Raw genomic sequence first — 19,531 nt, forward strand, 5'->3', positions numbered from 1 at the left:
ATGTCACTGGATAGCATTACAATGAAAATTATGAACATAAGTTGGATATTGTCAGCATAGGTATAAATATCTTATCGCTGACCTTCCCCCTCATTCATTTCACTTAGTAAATTCGGTCCCAGCTTCAGACTGCACTGCTGGGGATGGTCCTATCTCTAAAAACGCATGTTTTTCTACAGACTCCCTGGATATTTAAGAGTGGATATCTTCTTGCAAAGATTCTGCCAACATTTGGTAAATAAAGCACTCTCCAGTCCAACCATCGAACTGTTATTTACGGGATTTCTTAACAGCACAGAGGGTGAGCACTGCCGAGAGCTTCCTGTAGTGTCAGTGCTGGCACAGTACACCTCTACTTGGTGTTACACTATTGCTAATACTGGTGAAAGGGGGCTGACTGAATTTTGCACTCCTGCAAAGCAACTGCATCTGCATGCGTTCAGACTTACATGGGGACTGGAGGTCCTACTCAACCATTTGCAAACGCCCCATCAAAACCTCCTGCTTCGATAAGGATGGAGCCTCCATTCTATTTGCTTTCATCCAGAGTTCCCATATGGTAGGTCCCCCCACTCCCTATTCTCCGGGACTTCGATGAATAATTTTCAGGATGCTACACCTCACCTGATGGCTTTGAAGCCAAAGCAGCAAATTATGCTATCACCACCTGTCGCTGATAGGCGTTTACAAATACCACCTCACACCCCAGCATACTCACCCCACTCTCCTGATTTAAGAATAAGCTGTGTATAAAAACTGCCATTTGCGCCAAAATGAGCGTAAAATGCTCATGAGGCACTCCAAAATAGAGCGATTTGAGCTACAACTGCAATGCATCCTAAACATAACTTAAAAAGGAGACTTTCGGCCGAAATGTTTAATCTAAATTGATTCTCTAATTTTTCTTAGATTGGTGAGTGACACCAGGCAGAGATGAAAAGGAGTGTCTACGACCAACCTAAAGTAGTGATGAGGGAGGAAGTCAAGATTCCCCGGAGGTCCAGGGTTCTTCTCTTTGAAAAAAAATGCAAAGTCTCCCAACCCATTCCCCTACATCCACAAAGGAGCAGCTCTGACAACATCAGAAAGTGTGTGTGTGTGTGTATGGGGGGGGGGGTGCTATGGCATCAACTGTGTTTTATGTACAGAGCCATGTTGTCACTTTAAGCACCTTGTCGAACCCTCCGAGGACTTGATTGACTGATTGAAGCCACTGTAAAGCACAAACAGCTACTTCCAATAAAGTGACCTCGTGCTACAGGGGAAACAGCATAGCAATCCCCTATTCCAAAAAAATCTAAAGTTGAAGAGAGAGAAAAAGCAACATTGGATAGGATATTCAATGTCTGGCTTAGGAAACATTACACATTATAAGTAAAAATGAAGGTTTCAAGATGTTTCCTGACGATAAATAGATTCAATTGCGAGCGGATAGCTAGCAGTAAGAAATTCCAAGCCCTTGATTTAACCATTGCCAATGAGCAGTCAATTGTTCAGGGTAAAACTCCCAGATTTGGAAGACAGACAAAGGTGCTTAGGTTGAAGCTCTCTGGAGAGAGCATACTAGGAGAAAAAGAGGCCATGTGAGTAACTTGGCTTGTGTTTTGAACAGCTTTGTGGCAGAAACACAAAGCTTTCAAATAACATCTCTTATGTACAGGAACCAAGTGCAATTTCTGTAAATGTCTCTCCTTAAACTCAGAATCACTCTAGCAGCTGCATTCAGGAACAGCTAGAAGTGTTAGGTCAGATGTTTCGGAAAACCCCACCAGTTGGGAGCTACAATAATCCACTCTAGATGCGATTAGTGCTTGTACTATCTTTTTCCTGGCAGACTGAAGAATAAAAAGGGATACTTTTCCAAATGAAGTATAAAAGACGAAGGCCAGTAATTCAGATGTTTTTGACATGCTATGAAAAAGCCAATTCATTAGTGATATCACCCAGATTACATCCATAGGTGCAGGATAGTGTAAAATCCTACCTTTTCCAGCCAGCAGTCCTTGGCTCATGCTGTATTTGACCCACAGGACTAGACCCAAAGGACTAATATCCGACTACTCCACATTCAGGGATGGGGAGTCGACGTCCATCCAGTTAGCTATTTCTTGAAGACAATTTTTTCAGATTGCAATTCGCTTTAGTTGTTTCACTGTCAAGTCTAACGTTCATCTGACTGGTATAGGTGAAAAACTAGATGCCAGAAGAGTCCTTCAGTTGAGGGGGTCCTCAAGACAGAACGGAGGCAGTGCTGAAACCCAGGAGCTGCAACTGAGCCACGACTTCAGAGCTAATAGTTAGTAGATGGTGAGGCGACACTGCTCGGCCATTTTCTAAGGGATTAATAGGCTTGTGGGGCCAGCATTAAATTAGGTGGGACAAATGCATACCGATTTCACCTAGCTTGGAAACGCGAATGCCCAAGGGATGAACTAAGGCAACAACTGGGCCCAGCCCATGAAGGCCGAGTAAGGGGAAAGAAAGGAGGATCTCTGCACCTTGAGATATTGAAACGAGAGGATGATGCAACTTATAAATCTCTATGTTGCCACATCAATGAAGGGACTCTGGAGGAGTAGGAGGGTTGGAGGGTGGAAGGGGTCCATGTGGAAATAATTCACACCACTATGGAATTCCATATAAGCAGCCATCTGTGGAGGTGCGCGAAGAGCTGAAATAAGACCGCTTTAATTTGGTGAGAAGCTGCTAACAGAAATAAAAGAGGTCCGCTTTATGAAAAATACAATAAGCAGTGACCTATAAAACAAATTATTTTATCTCATCAATAGCATAACCGAGTACTGAAAAAGAAATGTCAACTGCTGTCTGTTATAGCAGTCCTCTCAATTATGAAGTGGAAGGACACAAGTCATTAAGTTAGAAAACTGGGAGCCCGAAATGCTTCTTAGGGGAAAAACATAAGAAAAGAGGAAAGCCATTGAATCTGGAACAGGGTAGTGGGAATGATAACGCCATTTAAACATGACCAAAAGGCTGACCCAAAATAAATTCATACACAAAATACATAAATTGGAAACACGACTAGGGAAACACATACCAGACCCACACAACTAATTTGCCAAAAGTAGTTTATTTTATTTACAAATACATGTACCCAGATTACAATAAAATCACTCTAATGAGAGTCCAATCGTAAAGATCAATGATTTATTGATAATGGCATTAGTTGAACCTCTTGACAGTCTGCGGCTAAGACAAATAATTTATCCTTTGTTTAGTGAACATCTCATCTTTTGGAATATAAGGCCTTTGTGCGTCTTCTTAATGGCTTTCTCCTTTCTTGCCTACAACCTGAAAATAAAAAAGGTCACATAAAAACCATTAGCCACGTTTGAGGAGGACATATACAATTAGCTGTTCGTCACCAACAAAATCAATGAATTCAATAAAAAGGTGTTTTATTCAATATGCACATTTAAATAAGAGATTGCAAAGTTTAAAGCGACGATGGAATGTGACAAGGCCTCATCTGCTAATGATATTTAGCAGGAAAAGTATATGCCAGAAGTCAAATTACTTTATGATTAAATAACGCTTACAAAGTAGGGTTTGCTTTTGTGAAATCACAAAAAAACATGTTGAGCAAAACAGACAAGTAAGTAAGGCATGCCTAAAACAGTAAATGTAGGCTATATCAGTAAGCTAAATGCAACTTAAAGTAACTATAAAACAGTAAAAGAAGCACACAACCAACCAGATTAAAGCTCATGTGTGGTACAGTTCAAAATATAGTTCAAACTATGGTTACTGTGGAATAGACTGCTAGTCAATAAGAATAAAACTAGGAAATAAAGTTCATTACTTTGTTGCTTTGCCACTTCTTGAGCACAGGCAGTAAAAGCGCAGGTCACACGGACTCGAATATTAGATTCTCAATTCATATCCTCATAACCTTTATTTATACACTTAGCATGATACTTCTCATCTTAGTCCACATAAAATTCATAATAATATTTGTAATAAACTTTCGTCAAGATATAGAGAAAAACACAGCACAGACAACATCTTCAACATTCTAGTTCAAGGAGAAGCCAGTCTGCCAGCCAGTGTTATTAGACCTATCAGCAGCATTCACAACAAAACACCAGATGCACTTCGCAGTTTAATGGTCGTAAACACTCAAACTCAGCATTTTAACAGGAGCAAATGCTATTTTTAAGTACTAATCCCTTTTAGGAGTTGGAAACGTTTTTTCAACTTCTAAAGTGGGACTGCCAATGGATGCTGGTTCGGTATCTGGAACGGGCGTGTTGTAGGCATTCCTTTCAAATAAAGAATTGGTATCTTCAGTATCAACGTTTTGTAACTGAAATTTGATTGCACAACATGGTTATTTTACTAACATCATTTTACTGTAATGCTTTTGGACCCCTTTCCCTTTGTGAATGTAAAAATAAAAACAAAGTTTATTGAAGGGTAGGCAATTGCACATGGGACTAATGTCAAGTGTTAAACAAAAAAATAGCTCTTCTTTTTAAACGCAGGCCCTTCAAGGGAAAGAGTCAGCATTTAAAGTTTGCTTTATTAAAAAAAAAAAAAAAAAAAAAAAAAAAAAAAAATGGTGGTTAGCTGACCTAGACCACCACCATTCCCGTAATCTCCCCCAATCGTAGTGAGTCACCATTTGCAAACTACCACTTTACTGCGGATTCTAAACGACTGATTCACAATTTTCAGAATCGACCTAATACTAGATAAAGGCAGTTCTTTAAATTCTTAACTAGTTGCAAAAAAGTTTGACTAGTAAATAGTACATCTGCCCCTCAAAAAGCCTTGCTTAACAACTTTTGACTATAACGAGCATAGAGGGCACAGTACTGAGAGGGCTCCAGTCCCTTCGCTCAACTAGAACACAATTCACTAACCTTAACCTCTTCAAAACAACGTAACTGTTGTATCACAAAGCCCACCCTTCTTCCGTCTTCCAGCACTTATTTAACCTTTACATGGAAAACTGGTCAGACAAAACACAAGCTGAGAATGTTACAATTTAGCAATATGTGGACGGTACATCGCCCTATCTTGGAGTTTTCAAACCAGTAAACATAAGCAATCTGAAAGTCTTTCTGAAAAGATTTAAAGGACATCAGCTTTCTCTGTTAAATTCAAACCTAATAAGACTGAATTCATACTATTCCATTCCAAAAATCTTCATCCCGCAATACAAAATAGAAAGATATGTTAGCCTCTTAGGATCCAACCCTAATCTGATATCTACTGGGAAATCTCTTGGGTTATCCATTGATAGACGCAGTAAACAAAGCAGAAATTTCACCTTGGCAGTCCAAAGCTGAAACAACTCCAGTGGCATCTCCTAGAAGAACAAGTCACCCAAAAAAATATATAACAACATAAAACACAAAGTTGGACACTTGGGATTACCAAGATACCAGCACGAAAAAGCACCCAACTCTGCCAACGAGGAAGAGGGAAACTGCTATCAGGTCTTTGTGTAACATACACATTCAGAAATCTGGTTCCGGAGTAGAGTGCAAGAACATTACTAATGTTTAAAAAAAAAATCTCAAAACATACGTATTCAAACTATATGTAAATCAGTGGCCTTTTCAAACTGTATGCTCCCCCTCAACCCCCAGGGGGGTAAATGACGTACTGAGGGAGTGAGGGTTCCATTGTTGTTGTTTTTGTGAATCAGCAGAAGTTGTAGACAGAGGGAAAAACATGACATAAATATGCGAAGTTGAAGTCAGTCCTTCAAGACTGTCTGCCACTCACGCTACCTCAACGTCTACATTTAGTGCCATGTCCTTCTTACACTGAAGCATGTGCTAAGCCACAGTAATGGCTGAGTGTGTTCTAAAATGTGCTAAATAGTAACTGGACAAACCTTAATCCATTAAAACGTAGGGCATTCCGTTTCACATTGGTTTCAGAATGATGGCCTTTGTTTCTGTGGGAGCCTGTCCAAACCCTTAATCCTTCAGTTTGCTATGGTGTTAGTATCTGTTTTTACCATATATAAATGTATAGTGCCGTTCTGGATTTTGACATGAGCAGTTCTTGACACTGCCCTGTGCAACCTTGATTGTTTACAATATTTTTAGCTGTGGTTTTTGTATAGCACTCAGTCATCTTCACCACCGCTTCAGCGGAGAGAGGAGATAGGATTGAAAGTAAGAGTGAATGGGGTACTTCAGAGATTTGGCAAAGCCTGTGGGAGTGGGGGTCCACACAACCTTTTCGGGGGGTCTGTGACTACGTAAAAAATAAAATGAAATATGAAAATGATTAAACTGTATATCAATAAATAAGCAAAACGTAAAGTTTTAAAATGCTCTGTAAATGTGAGGGAATTAGAAATTGGAGGCTAAAAATTAAGTTAGTTTCCTCACATTGATTTGTGGAAGCACCGCAAGTGCATCAAATAAAATATAGTATGGATGATGTGGGACTTCAGGTGAATTTAGAAAAGCTCCAACCTTTCCATCAAAATTATGATTTTTTTGTGTGAATTAAATACATATGTCACCATTCCTGTATTGGTTTGATGACTGCTAGTTTCTGTATTTTATGTGTATTGTTTTCTGGTTCAAATCATCAAAAACACTTAGGCCGCAGTCCCCAGCTTCCAGAAATGACTCAGTGGGGCTCCTCAGATGCCAATAATGATTCAGTGGGGGTCCCTGGGTTCCAGTAATAATTAAGGGGGGGGAGGGTTTCAAAAAAAGTCAAAAGTTTAAAAACCACTGCCATTGATGTTAACCCTGTAAAACCTTGGTAGGAACACTAGTAAAAGTTCTAAGGTGCATCAGCAGAGTAACCAGTGGATTTAAGCCAAGAAGTAACATAAAATCAAGCTCCTGCTGTAGGGGGTACAAAGTGATTCTGGTACTAACCTCTTTGTGGTCAGTTTGGTGGAAGAAAATGTCTACCCTCAGCAATTCTCATAGTCCAAGATGCTGTGTAAACAAAGAGCCACTTACCTAACTTCTCGTTCAGGGCAACTAACATCTTCATGACTTTTAGGGTGGCATAACTAAAATCAAGGTATCACTCTTGATGACGCTGAGTCCAAGTGCAAAGATCAAATGTAAGGGGCAGGGACGTGGCCTTGATACGAAATACACCATTTAAAATTAATCAAAGGTAGAATAGAAAACAGGATGTCCCTTAATATAGGGCAAAATTGTGCAGAAAACTAAAGAAGATGTGAAGCAACATCCAATAAAATGAGACAGGTTACAAGGACTGAGGAGTCAAAGCTGGCAGATGATTTAGGGGGGAAAACCTATGGAAGGCAATCATCTTTCTCTTACGGCTTAATAACTATTCCTGTGTGTGCTATATTTAAGTGCCTTGCATGTGGATCCGAGTATCCCATGAGAGTGGAGGAAAAGAGGGGCTAGCATCCCATTAGATGTTACATCGGCCAATATAGATTACTTCAATCTATAACTGGCCCTCAAACTCCCATAACTAGTTCTCGATCACAGTGGGAGTGAGGCGGCTTTAGGGCCACTAACTTAATTTTATGAAGAGGTTATTTCAACATGGAGAAATTAAAAATGGACAACGTTTGCTGGTTTGCAAACAGTTGTACTATTGAGAGAATGCACTAATAACTTGTCAGGCAAATGAAGCTTCATGAAGGAAAATATATTACATTGGATGCGGCTTGCATATACATGGTCCCAAGCTACAGAATCAAACTTATGCAGAAACATCCCAACCACCAAGCATAATTTTTGGGAGAGGACACGTAACTAGTTCCTCAACACTTATGGACAACATCCACCAATAAACCACAAGCTGTGGATTCAGGTGAGACATTGGCTGTAGCAAGGAACTAGCAACAAAATGTGACGAGACAGGAAATGTGGCCACTGCTAAACTGGCTTCCGTAGACCAGATTGACAAAATAATGGCAGATATAACTGGCTGCACACAATCTTTAGCTTTATCATGTTCACCCCACATCATGGCTTCCCTGTGTCTAAGTCATAACAAGTAGTGTTGGTCTCATTAGTTTAGGGACACACACATTAAAAGTTTACAAGATGATTTTCTTTCCTTTTTAAACAGGCCCGAATGATGATGTACACAATAAAATTATCTTCTTAAGCTGGAGACACCACTTTTCTTATGCATCTCACATTGCTCCTGTATGTTTACTTATTGCTGGATTGACCAGTTTTAATCAGACATTCCTTCCACAGTGACATTTTTAACCTCATTTCTTTCACTGACTCTCACTTACATGCTCTAAATGCAGCACTTTGCTTTTGGGAACATTGCACCTAGACTACTGCTCCAGTTTTTCTGAAGAGCTCTTGCTTTTTTCCACCACTGGAATATCTTCTATATGTCAGAACTTAGTATCATCAGCAAATAAGCGTGCTTTTTTTTTCAAAACTCAACTGGATAGTTTGACTATGAAAACACTGATGAGCACTGGACAAACTCAACACCTTTCTCTTTTTGAGAACAAACTCCTTACAAACAAACACTGCCTAGTGTCACTGGAACGGATCTCAGATTATGTAGCATTTCACAAATACGAATCCCCATTTGGTTTCCACGAACTCTTTGCCACAGCACACTGAGGGATAACGAAATAAGAAATAATGATAAAAACTAATGTGGAAGAGCCAGTGGCAATTTAGGCCACCGAAACAGTTTTCTAGATCTTGTGGTAGTCACTTGTAGGAAGGTGTCGTAAATAAAAGACCACCAATCATCTTTTGCATGAGGAAAGGTAGAGCTAGTATGCTATTGTATCAATCCTGCTTCAAATAACCAATGTCTGCAAGGTGATACAGTTCGGACTTTACTTTGCACTGACGGAACCAATACTTAATTATGTGCAGAGGAATAGACAATTAGAAATCGAAACAACTTTAAAGTCACATTAATTAACAAAAAAGGCCCTAACAAATAAAGGGAATTTAAGTATATAGAAGTAATTAAAATCAGTCTACAGAGAACTTGTTTTTGTGAAAGATACACCTCAATGTCTAGAGTCTCTCACTGCTGAAGGATGTTAGCACTGAAATCATGTGTTTGGGCTAAAACAATCAGACTGAGAAGAATCTTTTCTAAGGACCAGAGTACTATACAATTGGAAGCCCACAGATGTGAACAGTCTTTACACGTAAGGCTTCAGAAAAAAAAGGCAAAACTTACTCGTTTGAAGTCACTCATGTTTGTGGCTTGGACTGGTGTGCCAATAAATGTGAAATACGTGATTTTGGTTGTTTCTTCGTCTCCCTGATTGGACTGGACAAACAGCTGCAAGAATATATACAAGTGTAGGTTAGATACTATGGTCTATATAATACCCTTTCGCATGAAGTCTCCCTGGACGTTAACTCCTAATATTGATATTTATTAAGTAAAACTGGCACCGAAGTTCCTAAAATTCTGGCAGAATGCACATGTGTTCAATTGAAAGTGCACTTTGTAATGATACGCATCATTCAAGTAAAAAGTTGTATTCAGCTGAAGGTCAATTACAGATGAAGCCAGCTCTCTTCTCCAAGCAACAACTGCCATGGAGAGAATCCCAATGGTTTAAACTGGCACTCTTGAATTCTCAATGACACAGCATAATAAGAGGGAAGAGGGGTTGTAAGAATGTACCAATGTGACTATGATACAATGTGAAACTATAATTAAGCATTACAACAACATAACTAACGCACTTCAGCAACAAGTTGAAAGAGTCGTGAACTTTTTCAGCACTACCATTTAAAGCATACACAACGTTTTGCAGCAGAAAACAGAGAACGTTTAGGCCGTTACATTGAGGCAGCAATATCACCCAAAGGGAATTAACTGCAAGAGGGCTTCAGGATCATGCATGTTGTGGCTATGTAACGTTCTGGTAAACAGACCTGGACAATACACGCTATAGAGCACCAAACACTTAACCTCATGAGCTGCCATGCCTGGGATCTTGAAGAGATGAAAGTTGATCTTACAATATGGTTTTAACAACGTTATCATTACAATGACTAATGAAACATTCCTATTCTAATGAGTAAAGATTTTAAGACACTCACCGTATATTTATAAGGCTCTGTTTAATGCCAGGCTTTCTATATATTTATAAACAATTCAACTAAATGGAAATCATTCACATTGTCAGTGGTTACATGCCATGAAGCCAGCTGTTCTAGAATTATGCTGGATATACCTGTCTGTTAAATAAAGAACCTCTTCAACAATCACACCGCTAAGAAGGGGCATACACGAGAATACATCTAAACTAATATAAGCTGAACACATGGTTATCAAAGCTGTTGAAGACTGGTCACAAAACACAAAGGAAAAACCGCACACTGTGTTAAAGGACTAACGCCAAATCATCCTTTGACACGACTCCTCGGTTATTAAAGAGCAAAATGTATATGTTTTTGTAGGAAGTTGGCTCTGTATGCACTATTTCAAAGTAAGGAATAGTATGCACAGAGTCCAAGGGTTCCCCTTAGAGGTAAGATAGTGGCAAAAAGAGATAATACTAATGCTCTATTTTGTGGTAGTGTGGTCGAGCAGTAGGCTTATCAAAGGAGTAGTGTTAAGCATTTGTTGTACATACACACAGGCAATAAATGAGGAACACACACTCAGAGACAATTCCAGGCCAATAGGTTTCTGTATAGAAAAATATCTTTTCTTAGTTTATTTTAAGAACCACAGGTTCAAATTTTACATGTAATATCTCAAATGAAAGGTATTGCAGGAAAGTACTTTAGGAACTTTGAATAATCACAATAGCATATATACTTTTCAAATAAAACACATATAGCTATTTTAAAACTAGACAGTGCAATTTTCAACAGTTCCTAGGGGAGTTAAGTTATTGTTAGTTCTTGCAGGTAAGTAAACCACCTACGGGGTTCAAGTTTGGGTCCAAGGTAGCCCACCGTTGGGGGTTCAGAGCAACCCCAAAGTTACCACACCAGCAGCTCAGGGCCGGTCATGTGCAGAGGTCAAAGTGGTGCCCAAAACACATAGGCTTCAATGGAGAAGGGGGTGCCCCGGTTCCAGTCTGCCAGCAGGTAAGTACCCGCGTCTTCGGAGGGCAGACCAGGGGGGTTTTGTAGGGCACCGGGGGGGGGACACAAGTCCACACAGAAAGTACACCCTCAGCAGCGCGGGGGCGGTCGGGTGCAGTGTGCAAACAAGCGTCGGGTTTGTAATAGGAATCAATGGGAGACCAAGGGGTCTCTTCAGCGATGCAGGCAGGCAAGGGGGGGGGGGGGGGCTCCTCGGGGTAGCCACCACCTGGGCAAGGGAGAGGGCCTCCTGGGGGTCACTCCTGCACTGGAGTTCCGATCCTTCAGGTCCTGGGGGCTGCGGGTGCAGGGTCTTTTCCAGGCGTCGAGATCTTAGAGTCAGGCAGTCGCGGTCAGGGGGAGCCTCGGGATTCCCTCTGCAGGCGTCGCTGTGGGGGCTCAGGGGGGACAACTTTGGTTACTCACAGTCTCGGAGTCCCCGGAGGGTCCTCCCTGAAGTGTTGTTTCTCCACCAGTGAAGTCGGGGTCGCCGGGTGCAGGGTTGCAAGTCTCACGCTTCTGGCGGGAAACGCTGTTGCCTTTAAGTTGCTCCTTTGGAAACAAAGTTGCAGTCTTGGGTGAACAGGGCTGCTGTTCTCAGGAGTTTCTTGGTCCTTTTAGAGCAGGGCAGTCCTCTGAGGATTCAGAGGTCGCTGGTCCTGGGGAAAGCGTCGCTGGAGCAGTTTTCTTCCGAAGGGGGGAGACAGGCCGGTAGAGCTGGGGCCAAAGCAGTTGGTGTCTCCGTCTTCTCTGCAGGGTTTTTCAGCTCAGCAGTCCTCTTCTTCTTAGGTTGCAGGAATCTAAATTCTGAGGTCCAGGGGAGCCCTTAAATACTAAATTTAAGGGCGTGTTTAGGTCTGGGGGGTTAGTAGCCAATGGCTACTAGCCCTGAGGGTGGGTACACCCTCTTTGTGCCTCCTCCCAAGGGGAGGGGGTCACATTCCTATCCCTATTGGGGGAATCCTCCACCTGCAAGATGGAGGATTTCTAAAAGTTAGAGTCACCTCAGCTCAGGACACCCTAGGGGCTGTCCTGACTGGCCAGTGACTCCTCCTTGTTATTCTCATTATTTCCTCCGGCCTTGCCGCCAAAAGTGGGTCCGTGGCCGGAGGGGGCGGGCAACTCCACTAGCTGGAGTGCCCTGTGGTGCTGGAACAAAGGGGGTGAGCCTTTGAGGCTCACCGCCAGGTGTTACAGCTCCTGCCTGGGGGAGGTGATAGCATCTCCACCCAGTGCAGGCTTTGTTACTAGACACAGAGTGACAAAGGCACTTTCCCCATGTGGCCAGCAACATGTCTCGAGTGTGGCAGGCTGCTAAAACCAGTCAGCCTACACAGGTAGTTGGTTAAGGTTTCAGGGGGCACCTCTAAGGTGCCCTCTGGGGTGTATTTTACAATAATATGTACACTGGCATCAGTGTGCATTTATTGTGCTGAGAAGTTTGATACCAAACTTCCCAGTTTTCAGTGTAGCCATTATGGTTCTGTGGAGTTCGTGTTTGACAGACTCCCAGACCATATACTCTTATGGCTACCCTGCACTTACAATGTCTAAGGTTTGGCTTAGACACTGTAGGGGCACAGTGCTCATGCACTGGTGCCCTCACCTATGGTATAGTGCACCCTGCCTTAGGGCTGTAAGGCCTGCTAGAGGGTGATTTATCTATACTGCATAGGCAGTGTGAGGTTGGCATGGCACCCTGAGGGGAGTGCCATGTCGACTTACTCGTTTGGTCCTCACCAGCACACACAAGCTGGCAAGCAGTGTGTCTGTGCTGAGTGAGGGGTCCCCAGGGTGGCATAAGATATGCTGCAGCCCTTAGAGACCTTCCCTGGCATCAGGGCCCTTGGTACCAGGGGTACCAGTTACAAGGGACTTACCTGGATGCCAGGGTGTGCCAATTGTGAAAACAAAAGTACAGGTTAGGGAAAGAACACTGGTGCTGGGGCCTGGTTAGCAGGCCTCAGCACACTTCCAATTCAAAACATAGCATCAGCAAAGGCAAAAAGCCAGGGAGTAACCATGCCAAGGAGGCATTTCCTTACAGTTTTAAACGCCACTTTCTCTATTGGAAACCAGTTAAGTTACTGAAAAATATGAGACATCAAATGTTTGTATGTGGCCACAACATTAAATGGGCAGCTAAGTTCTGACACAAGCAAAGTGCCTTTGTGGTATAACTAAGCATGCTCAGCAAGCAGTGGAGTAGTGTTTAGTTCCAGGGGATAGAATTATGAGGGTGGAGTATAGACTTTCATTGGAGGTGAGAGGTCAGTGGGTTAGAACGGATGTGTTCGAGTGGAGAAGAGTGGTGCAGAGTAGAGCGGTGTGGTGCAGAGTAGAGCGGTATGGAACAGAGTGGCGTAGAGTGGAGCTTGCATAGTGTGGTAGTGCACTGCCATTACAGTCAACACATTTTTCATTGAAATTACCAATACTTTTCCACAGACACATAGTTTTACTGATATAACTAAACACGGCACAAACAATGTATGGCAATTGCATCACCTAATGCATTGATTTGTTTTGAACATATTAAAATATTTGTTTCCACACTTCAGAAATAGAAAGAAATGTTCTTTATTTGTGCTCTCCTAGTTCTGGTACATTCTGAAATGTGTATAGCTAATGTATTAGCATTTGAATTTTGTTGTGCTAGACAAAAATAACATCCCACAGCCTTTCCTTTCACAATCCAGTAACCAGCAACATTGTCACCTAAATTCTCTCACTTTTCAGTCAGAGAAAAAAAACCTAAACACCAACCTGCCTTGGGATACAGAGCCTGACATCTGACCTGTGTCTTTGAATGCACAGCAAATGAGACAAGATAAATACCAAACTTAAAGGCCAGTTAATTGCTCATTCATTTCTTAACTCCAGAATAGTTATTTTGGAGGTGCTCACTCCCCAACCTTACAGCACCTGTGAAATGGGCATGAAATTGAGGAAGAGGATTGTTTAAGTTATGCAATTAGTAAAGAGCACTGACCAAAATAAACACGCTTGTCAACGTAACATTGTTCCTCACATGCATGAAAGACTGATGAACTGGTAGTGCCAGAGATAAGTAAAATCAGTCAAGCAGAAAGATAGGGGGCAGGAAACCAGCATGTTTACTGCTGTGAACTAGCATACAAGGGAGACAACTAAAGACATGTTCTCTCGTGGAGAGCCTCACGAGAAAGAAGAAAAAAGGTCCCCAAAAAGCAAGCACTTTTGGAAGAATACATGGAGCCAGTCAGAGAGGTGGTAAACAGGCTATGCTCCGATGGGAGGGACAAAGATATGCTGTGCATCCTAAAACAAATCAAGCCAGCAAATAGAAAGCAAGCAAATGTGAGTTACAAAACACACGCCAATGGTAAGCAACGGGTGGAAAGCATTCCCTAATATGTCTTTGCAACCAGACAGCTGTGCTGCATAGTATGCTACAAACTGTAAAAGAAGGAATTTCCATAGTCGAAATATGCTTCCACATTAGAAGTCATGGCTGATCCAAACCCTCTCTTCATGAGAGCAGGAAAAATTGCAGCGGAGTTCACAGATGGAAAATATTGTTCTCAAACAAACATAACCAGGGATACATCTGTACAGGTTGTGAAGCCTATAACATACTCCGTTTGTATAAGACTTCTCATCTCAGCAGAAACAAAGAGATCAACAAGCTCAGTTACTTGCCCACACAATAAATGTGTATGTTAGTACTAAGCTTCTTCTAACAATAAATAAACTTGCTTCCTTGGTCTCATGAGCAGTAGTTACAGTAGTAGACTGGACTGAGCAAAGGCTGTCTCTATTACAGTGATGAAGGGTTTACAGCTGAGTACACTCCCATATTTATATAATCAGCGAGAAATGAAGCTAACACAGAACACACATGAATTTGGCACAAATGTTTTAGAAAATAACTTGCTCAAACAAGACATCTGCTACAGAAATATTAAACTGATTATTAAAGAAAATATGGAGAACATGTAAGGCTAAGTAGGGTACAAGGAGTGTAGGGTAGAGTAGGTCTGCCCTACACCAACCAGTCGGGAGACTTAAGCAACTGAAAACTCTATGTCAGGTTAAGCATTTTAAATGTATATCTTCTGAGCATCCAAAAGAAAGAAATACTCACGAGCCAAATACTGGTATATACATTAATATTTTAGGGAAATCTCCCATACCAAATATACGTTCAATGTATTTTTGAGGCAAAACTATTCATTAGAAAAACCACCACTGAGAAGCCATGCATTTTTCCTGCAAAGATATTTGGTATGTTTTTAAATTCTAAAAACCTTTTCTCTAACACAGGATATATTAATTTGGTTTATACATATTTATTTAAAATTGTTTACCCTTAAAAATTGTTTTTCTATGATTTGGGATCCTTAAATGTGGTTTCTTGCTTTCCTTTTCCAGTAATACACATTTTTCAGTTGTAACTAAGGCTTATGGCTCTAGGTGTTTGACGTGGAAGCTGGTGAGGACTACTGTAATCATAATGTGCTGAGACATGGAACTTACTGCTCTGCTAGTAAAATAGCCTAGCCGATGGCAAAGTAAACCATTCCTTTGCTTAAAGTTGCTCAAGAGGACTATCTACTTTTTATCCAAGGTAGCAGAATAATTATGTTTTTCCCAAACATCTTTTTTAAACACAAATTATCAGACCTATGATAGACATATAGGGATTAAAATTTCAAGTATGAAACTAAGCACCAACTGTTTGAGATCAATGAATGACATGGTGGCCCTAACACTTACAATTTAAAAACACCCATGTGCACCTATAACGACTATTAACATTTTGATAGGAGGTAAAACAGCAGCGATTTCTTAGAGGCTTGTCAAAATCACTTATGAAGGCCTCTTCAGGCAGATGTCAAAACATTTACTTAAAAATCTCTAGAACACATGTACAGCAGAGTTATAATATATGAGCTTACGAATTAATTCCACATTCGAATAAAGCGAGCTTATTGATATGCAAACTTCGACTCTAAAATCCATATAGCATTTTATATTTCACAAGTGAGCTTTGCAAATATTACTTACTGTTACACTATTGACATTCTGAAATTTTACGTAGCGGAGCTGAACAATGCCATCTTCTTTGAGGTCGTCTGGTGCCAGTTCCAAGGCCTGGGTCGGTTCACTTCTCATTGCTTCATCAAAATCAATAGATCGTGGAAGATTGATAAAAATCTTAACATACTTGGGGCCTTGACCTACAAAAAACAAGAATGAGATTTACCAGCCAGTTATGAGAGGTTTCGACTTAGGAGCGACAGAAGCAGCTAAAACCGAGAAAGGGAAGTAAGAAAAGAAGTTAAAATTGCAACCAGATGTTTTGCAGCTTGCTGCCTGGGATACACCCTCGTGCTTTACATTATCTTAACACCTACATATTATCTAAATAAAAATAAGAGCAATTAAAAAGATAAACCTTAGGCTCCTCTGTCATGGCTGCAAACAGACTTCTTATACGACAGTCATCATAATCTTACGTACCAGTCCCCATTTTAGATGATTTTTCTGAGTTGCATTAAATGTGTTCCATAAGCCTTCAATAAGTCCTATAGCAAAGACTACGAGGGCCAAATATATAATAGCCATCAAGATGCCACTGATTATTACAGCTTTATAACTTTTCCCATTTGCCGCATTAAACTTCTAAGGACGCAAATGCTTTACATCAACTAACAAAATGCTCCACTTCAAGCAGGTGAACTAGAAGTTGAGGCAGCCCGGCACGCATTTAAAGCAACAAACATGTGCACCCTTATATATTTTGCACCCAAATAAATGAAATGATGAATGTCTGGTTGCGGAGTCTGGTGGCTCCGTGGACTAACTCCCCCACTGCAGGATTCTGTATTTGACTTCATACATTACATTATTTCATAGTCACGAGTTAAAATGTCTGCGGTCTACTCAGCCTTTTTTCCCACTGAGATCGATAAGTGCCACAGAGTTGGGAAACCGTAGATATCGGTTATTCAGAGCCACTATGCCCAAGCGGTGAAAAGGGTGCCTGACACACATGCATTATGTAAGGTTTCTGTGGTGAAATGTTTCCTTGTGCTCTTGTAAATGTTTGTGCCAGCTTTGCCCCTACAATGTGCTCATTACACAGCTATTTTGTTTGCTTCGTGGTTGGTTTTCTATATTCTACAACTCATTTGACAACTATACAATATAGACCTTTAGGCCATCTTCTAGAAACAAGCACTGACACAGACGAAAAGTCTGAGATTAATGTTCTAGTGCGTGCAGCACAAATTTATATTAAAGTAAAAAAAAAATAGAAGTAAAAGAAAGAAATGAAAAGGCACGGAAGGCTCAATTGCCTCGGAACAGTTCCGTTTCGGTTTTCACTTCCAATAAATGCAGGATAATAAAGTATTCTTCATCACAGTCCTCCTTTTTATGTCGGACATACAAAAAAGGAAGGACTATATTCAAGGTTCCATTTTCACACCGACTACCTTTTGAGAGGAGAGCATCACAGGTACACGTGTCAGCACCCAGAGACTACTGAAAAGCTGTTGGTGGTACTTTGCAAAAACTTAAATGTATTTAAAAAAAAACTGTTCAACGGTACACTCAAGCGACCACTGGGAATAAATACCTCAACTTACCTACCGAGAGGAACATCATGGGGTACCACATAAAAGTACATTTCTGGAAGACGTTATGAACAGATCAGGAAGACAAATTTCTGCGAGGACTTCTGGCCAGTAAACCAGGAGGAAACAGGTCAGTCACACAATAATTTTTGTGTGAGTACTAATTCACAAACAATTTCTGCGATAGTTATTTTTCGCGTCCCGGGATATGGTCCCTTAATTAGCATTTTGCCACATTTTACCTTAAGAAATAACTAACAATTCAACACCTTGGTTATGTAAACATTAAAACCTTGTTTCCCTTGTCAGTGGCAGTACAATGTGAAGGAGAGAATCATCATAACACTTTAAAACCCACGGTTGGTAATGGGCTATAGATTTTGCTGTAATAAAACATGAATTAGGAATTTGTCAACAGGTTCACTAAGGCAATTTAGTTCGACTGCCTGGTGCGATGATTCACATAACAGAGCACTCGTCAATCGTTAGAACTTCAGCGAACATTCACTTTGCATCAGTTCATTCTACATAAATCTCCCTAGATGGCAGTGTAGGCCAAGAATTATACGCAGGTTTTTATTTGCTCAAACTCATACAAAGAGGATGAAATTTCCATTGCCAATTGGTCTGCAATGGATTTCTTGTAAATCACGCCAACTTCCAAAATCCATGAGCCATGAAGCAACTCTGTTTAAGAGACTGCGAATAAAAAGCAGTGACGAGCCTGCCGCTGGAGCAGTTGAGCAGCCGGGTTCTTGACCTTGCAGCTACCCCAGAGCTTAATTACATCAATTGATCTGCACAGCACGCATATGCCACTATTTGTTACTAACCAACCACACTCATTTTATCAACGTTACTACTGATGACGCAGAAAAAGAGGGTCCAACATATATTCACATATTGTATAATCAAAATTGTATAATGTAGTGTGATTTTAGTAAAGAAAATAATGTACGAGGGAAATTGTGCCCTCGGGGTAGTTCGCCATCATTGTAAACGAGCTTTATTAATCATGAAGAGTTTAAAATGTAGGAAGCCGTCATAATTGCAAATGTATGCCATGATTTCTTATTTGAAACTGTTTTGCTTAGCTTAAATTTAGTAGAGGCTTTGGCCTAGTTGCCTGGTCTCCAATTCTAACTGCGTGGCTTTTCCTTGAACTAATGAAACATATATTCTTGGTTGAAGTTGTATTTTTCCAGCAGAGATGACTAATACACTTATCTCCAAGGTTTCGTACTAGGCCGGTTTCATCCCCTTTGATACAAGGTCAGTCTCTGCAGGTGCGGACAATGAAGGTACAGATAGTAAAATAATTGGCAACCCATGTTGCAACTTGTGTTCCAAGGCTCCAAGGACAGTGTATGCATAAATGAGCGCAAGTAAAAAGACAATTTTCATTGGACAATTTGAAGCCAACCTATGAACCCTCCAATGGAAGACCCTGCAGAATTTGGAATGTTTCTTACTTAAACCCACTGGACAAAGAAGTCAGCCATTTTTCCTTGATGCCAATTTGAAGCCAGATGCCAGACTCCATTTTGGACGACACCCTGATGCTCTTTTCTCTATCTGAGAGAAAGAGACTTTAAGAATTCTCACCCTAGAGCCTTTAACTTTGATTTTCCCTGTCTTGCCCATGAAGTAATTTTGTCCCATTCTCCTTGCTGTTGCAAGGAAGCTTGCCCTTAACTCTGCCCCTTTGAAACCTGCCCCATGCTGATCGAACCGGTACCTGAAGGACGAAGACTTTTCTTGAATGCTGATTGTATTTGGTAAATATGAAAGGATAATTGTATTTTGCATTGTGTTTTTCCTTTTAGGTACCAACTGCTATTTTGATAGGGTCCAAGCTAGAAGTTTTCC

At 40.9% G+C, this 19,531-nt stretch overlaps 1 protein-coding gene across 1 annotated transcript in view; it reads right to left on the reverse strand.

Annotated features, from left to right (window-relative positions):
• Window positions 1–3,075: 3,075 nt before the first annotated feature.
• The window catches only part of TXNL1 (thioredoxin like 1), a 99,869-nt gene continuing 83,413 nt past the window's right edge, over window positions 3,076–19,531 (reverse strand). Inside the window, exons 6-8 of the mRNA XM_069219974.1 lie at window positions 16,089–16,261; window positions 9,166–9,270; window positions 3,076–3,312 (exon numbers count right to left, since the gene is read on the reverse strand). Of these exons, the coding sequence (XP_069076075.1) occupies window positions 3,283–3,312; window positions 9,166–9,270; window positions 16,089–16,261 (308 nt within the window). The 3' untranslated portion in view covers window positions 3,076–3,282. The remainder of the gene's footprint in view (window positions 3,313–9,165; window positions 9,271–16,088; window positions 16,262–19,531) is intronic.

Source organism: Pleurodeles waltl, chromosome 1_1 (genome assembly GCF_031143425.1).
Source record: "Pleurodeles waltl isolate 20211129_DDA chromosome 1_1, aPleWal1.hap1.20221129, whole genome shotgun sequence".
NCBI lineage: Eukaryota > Metazoa > Chordata > Amphibia > Caudata > Salamandridae > Pleurodeles > Pleurodeles waltl.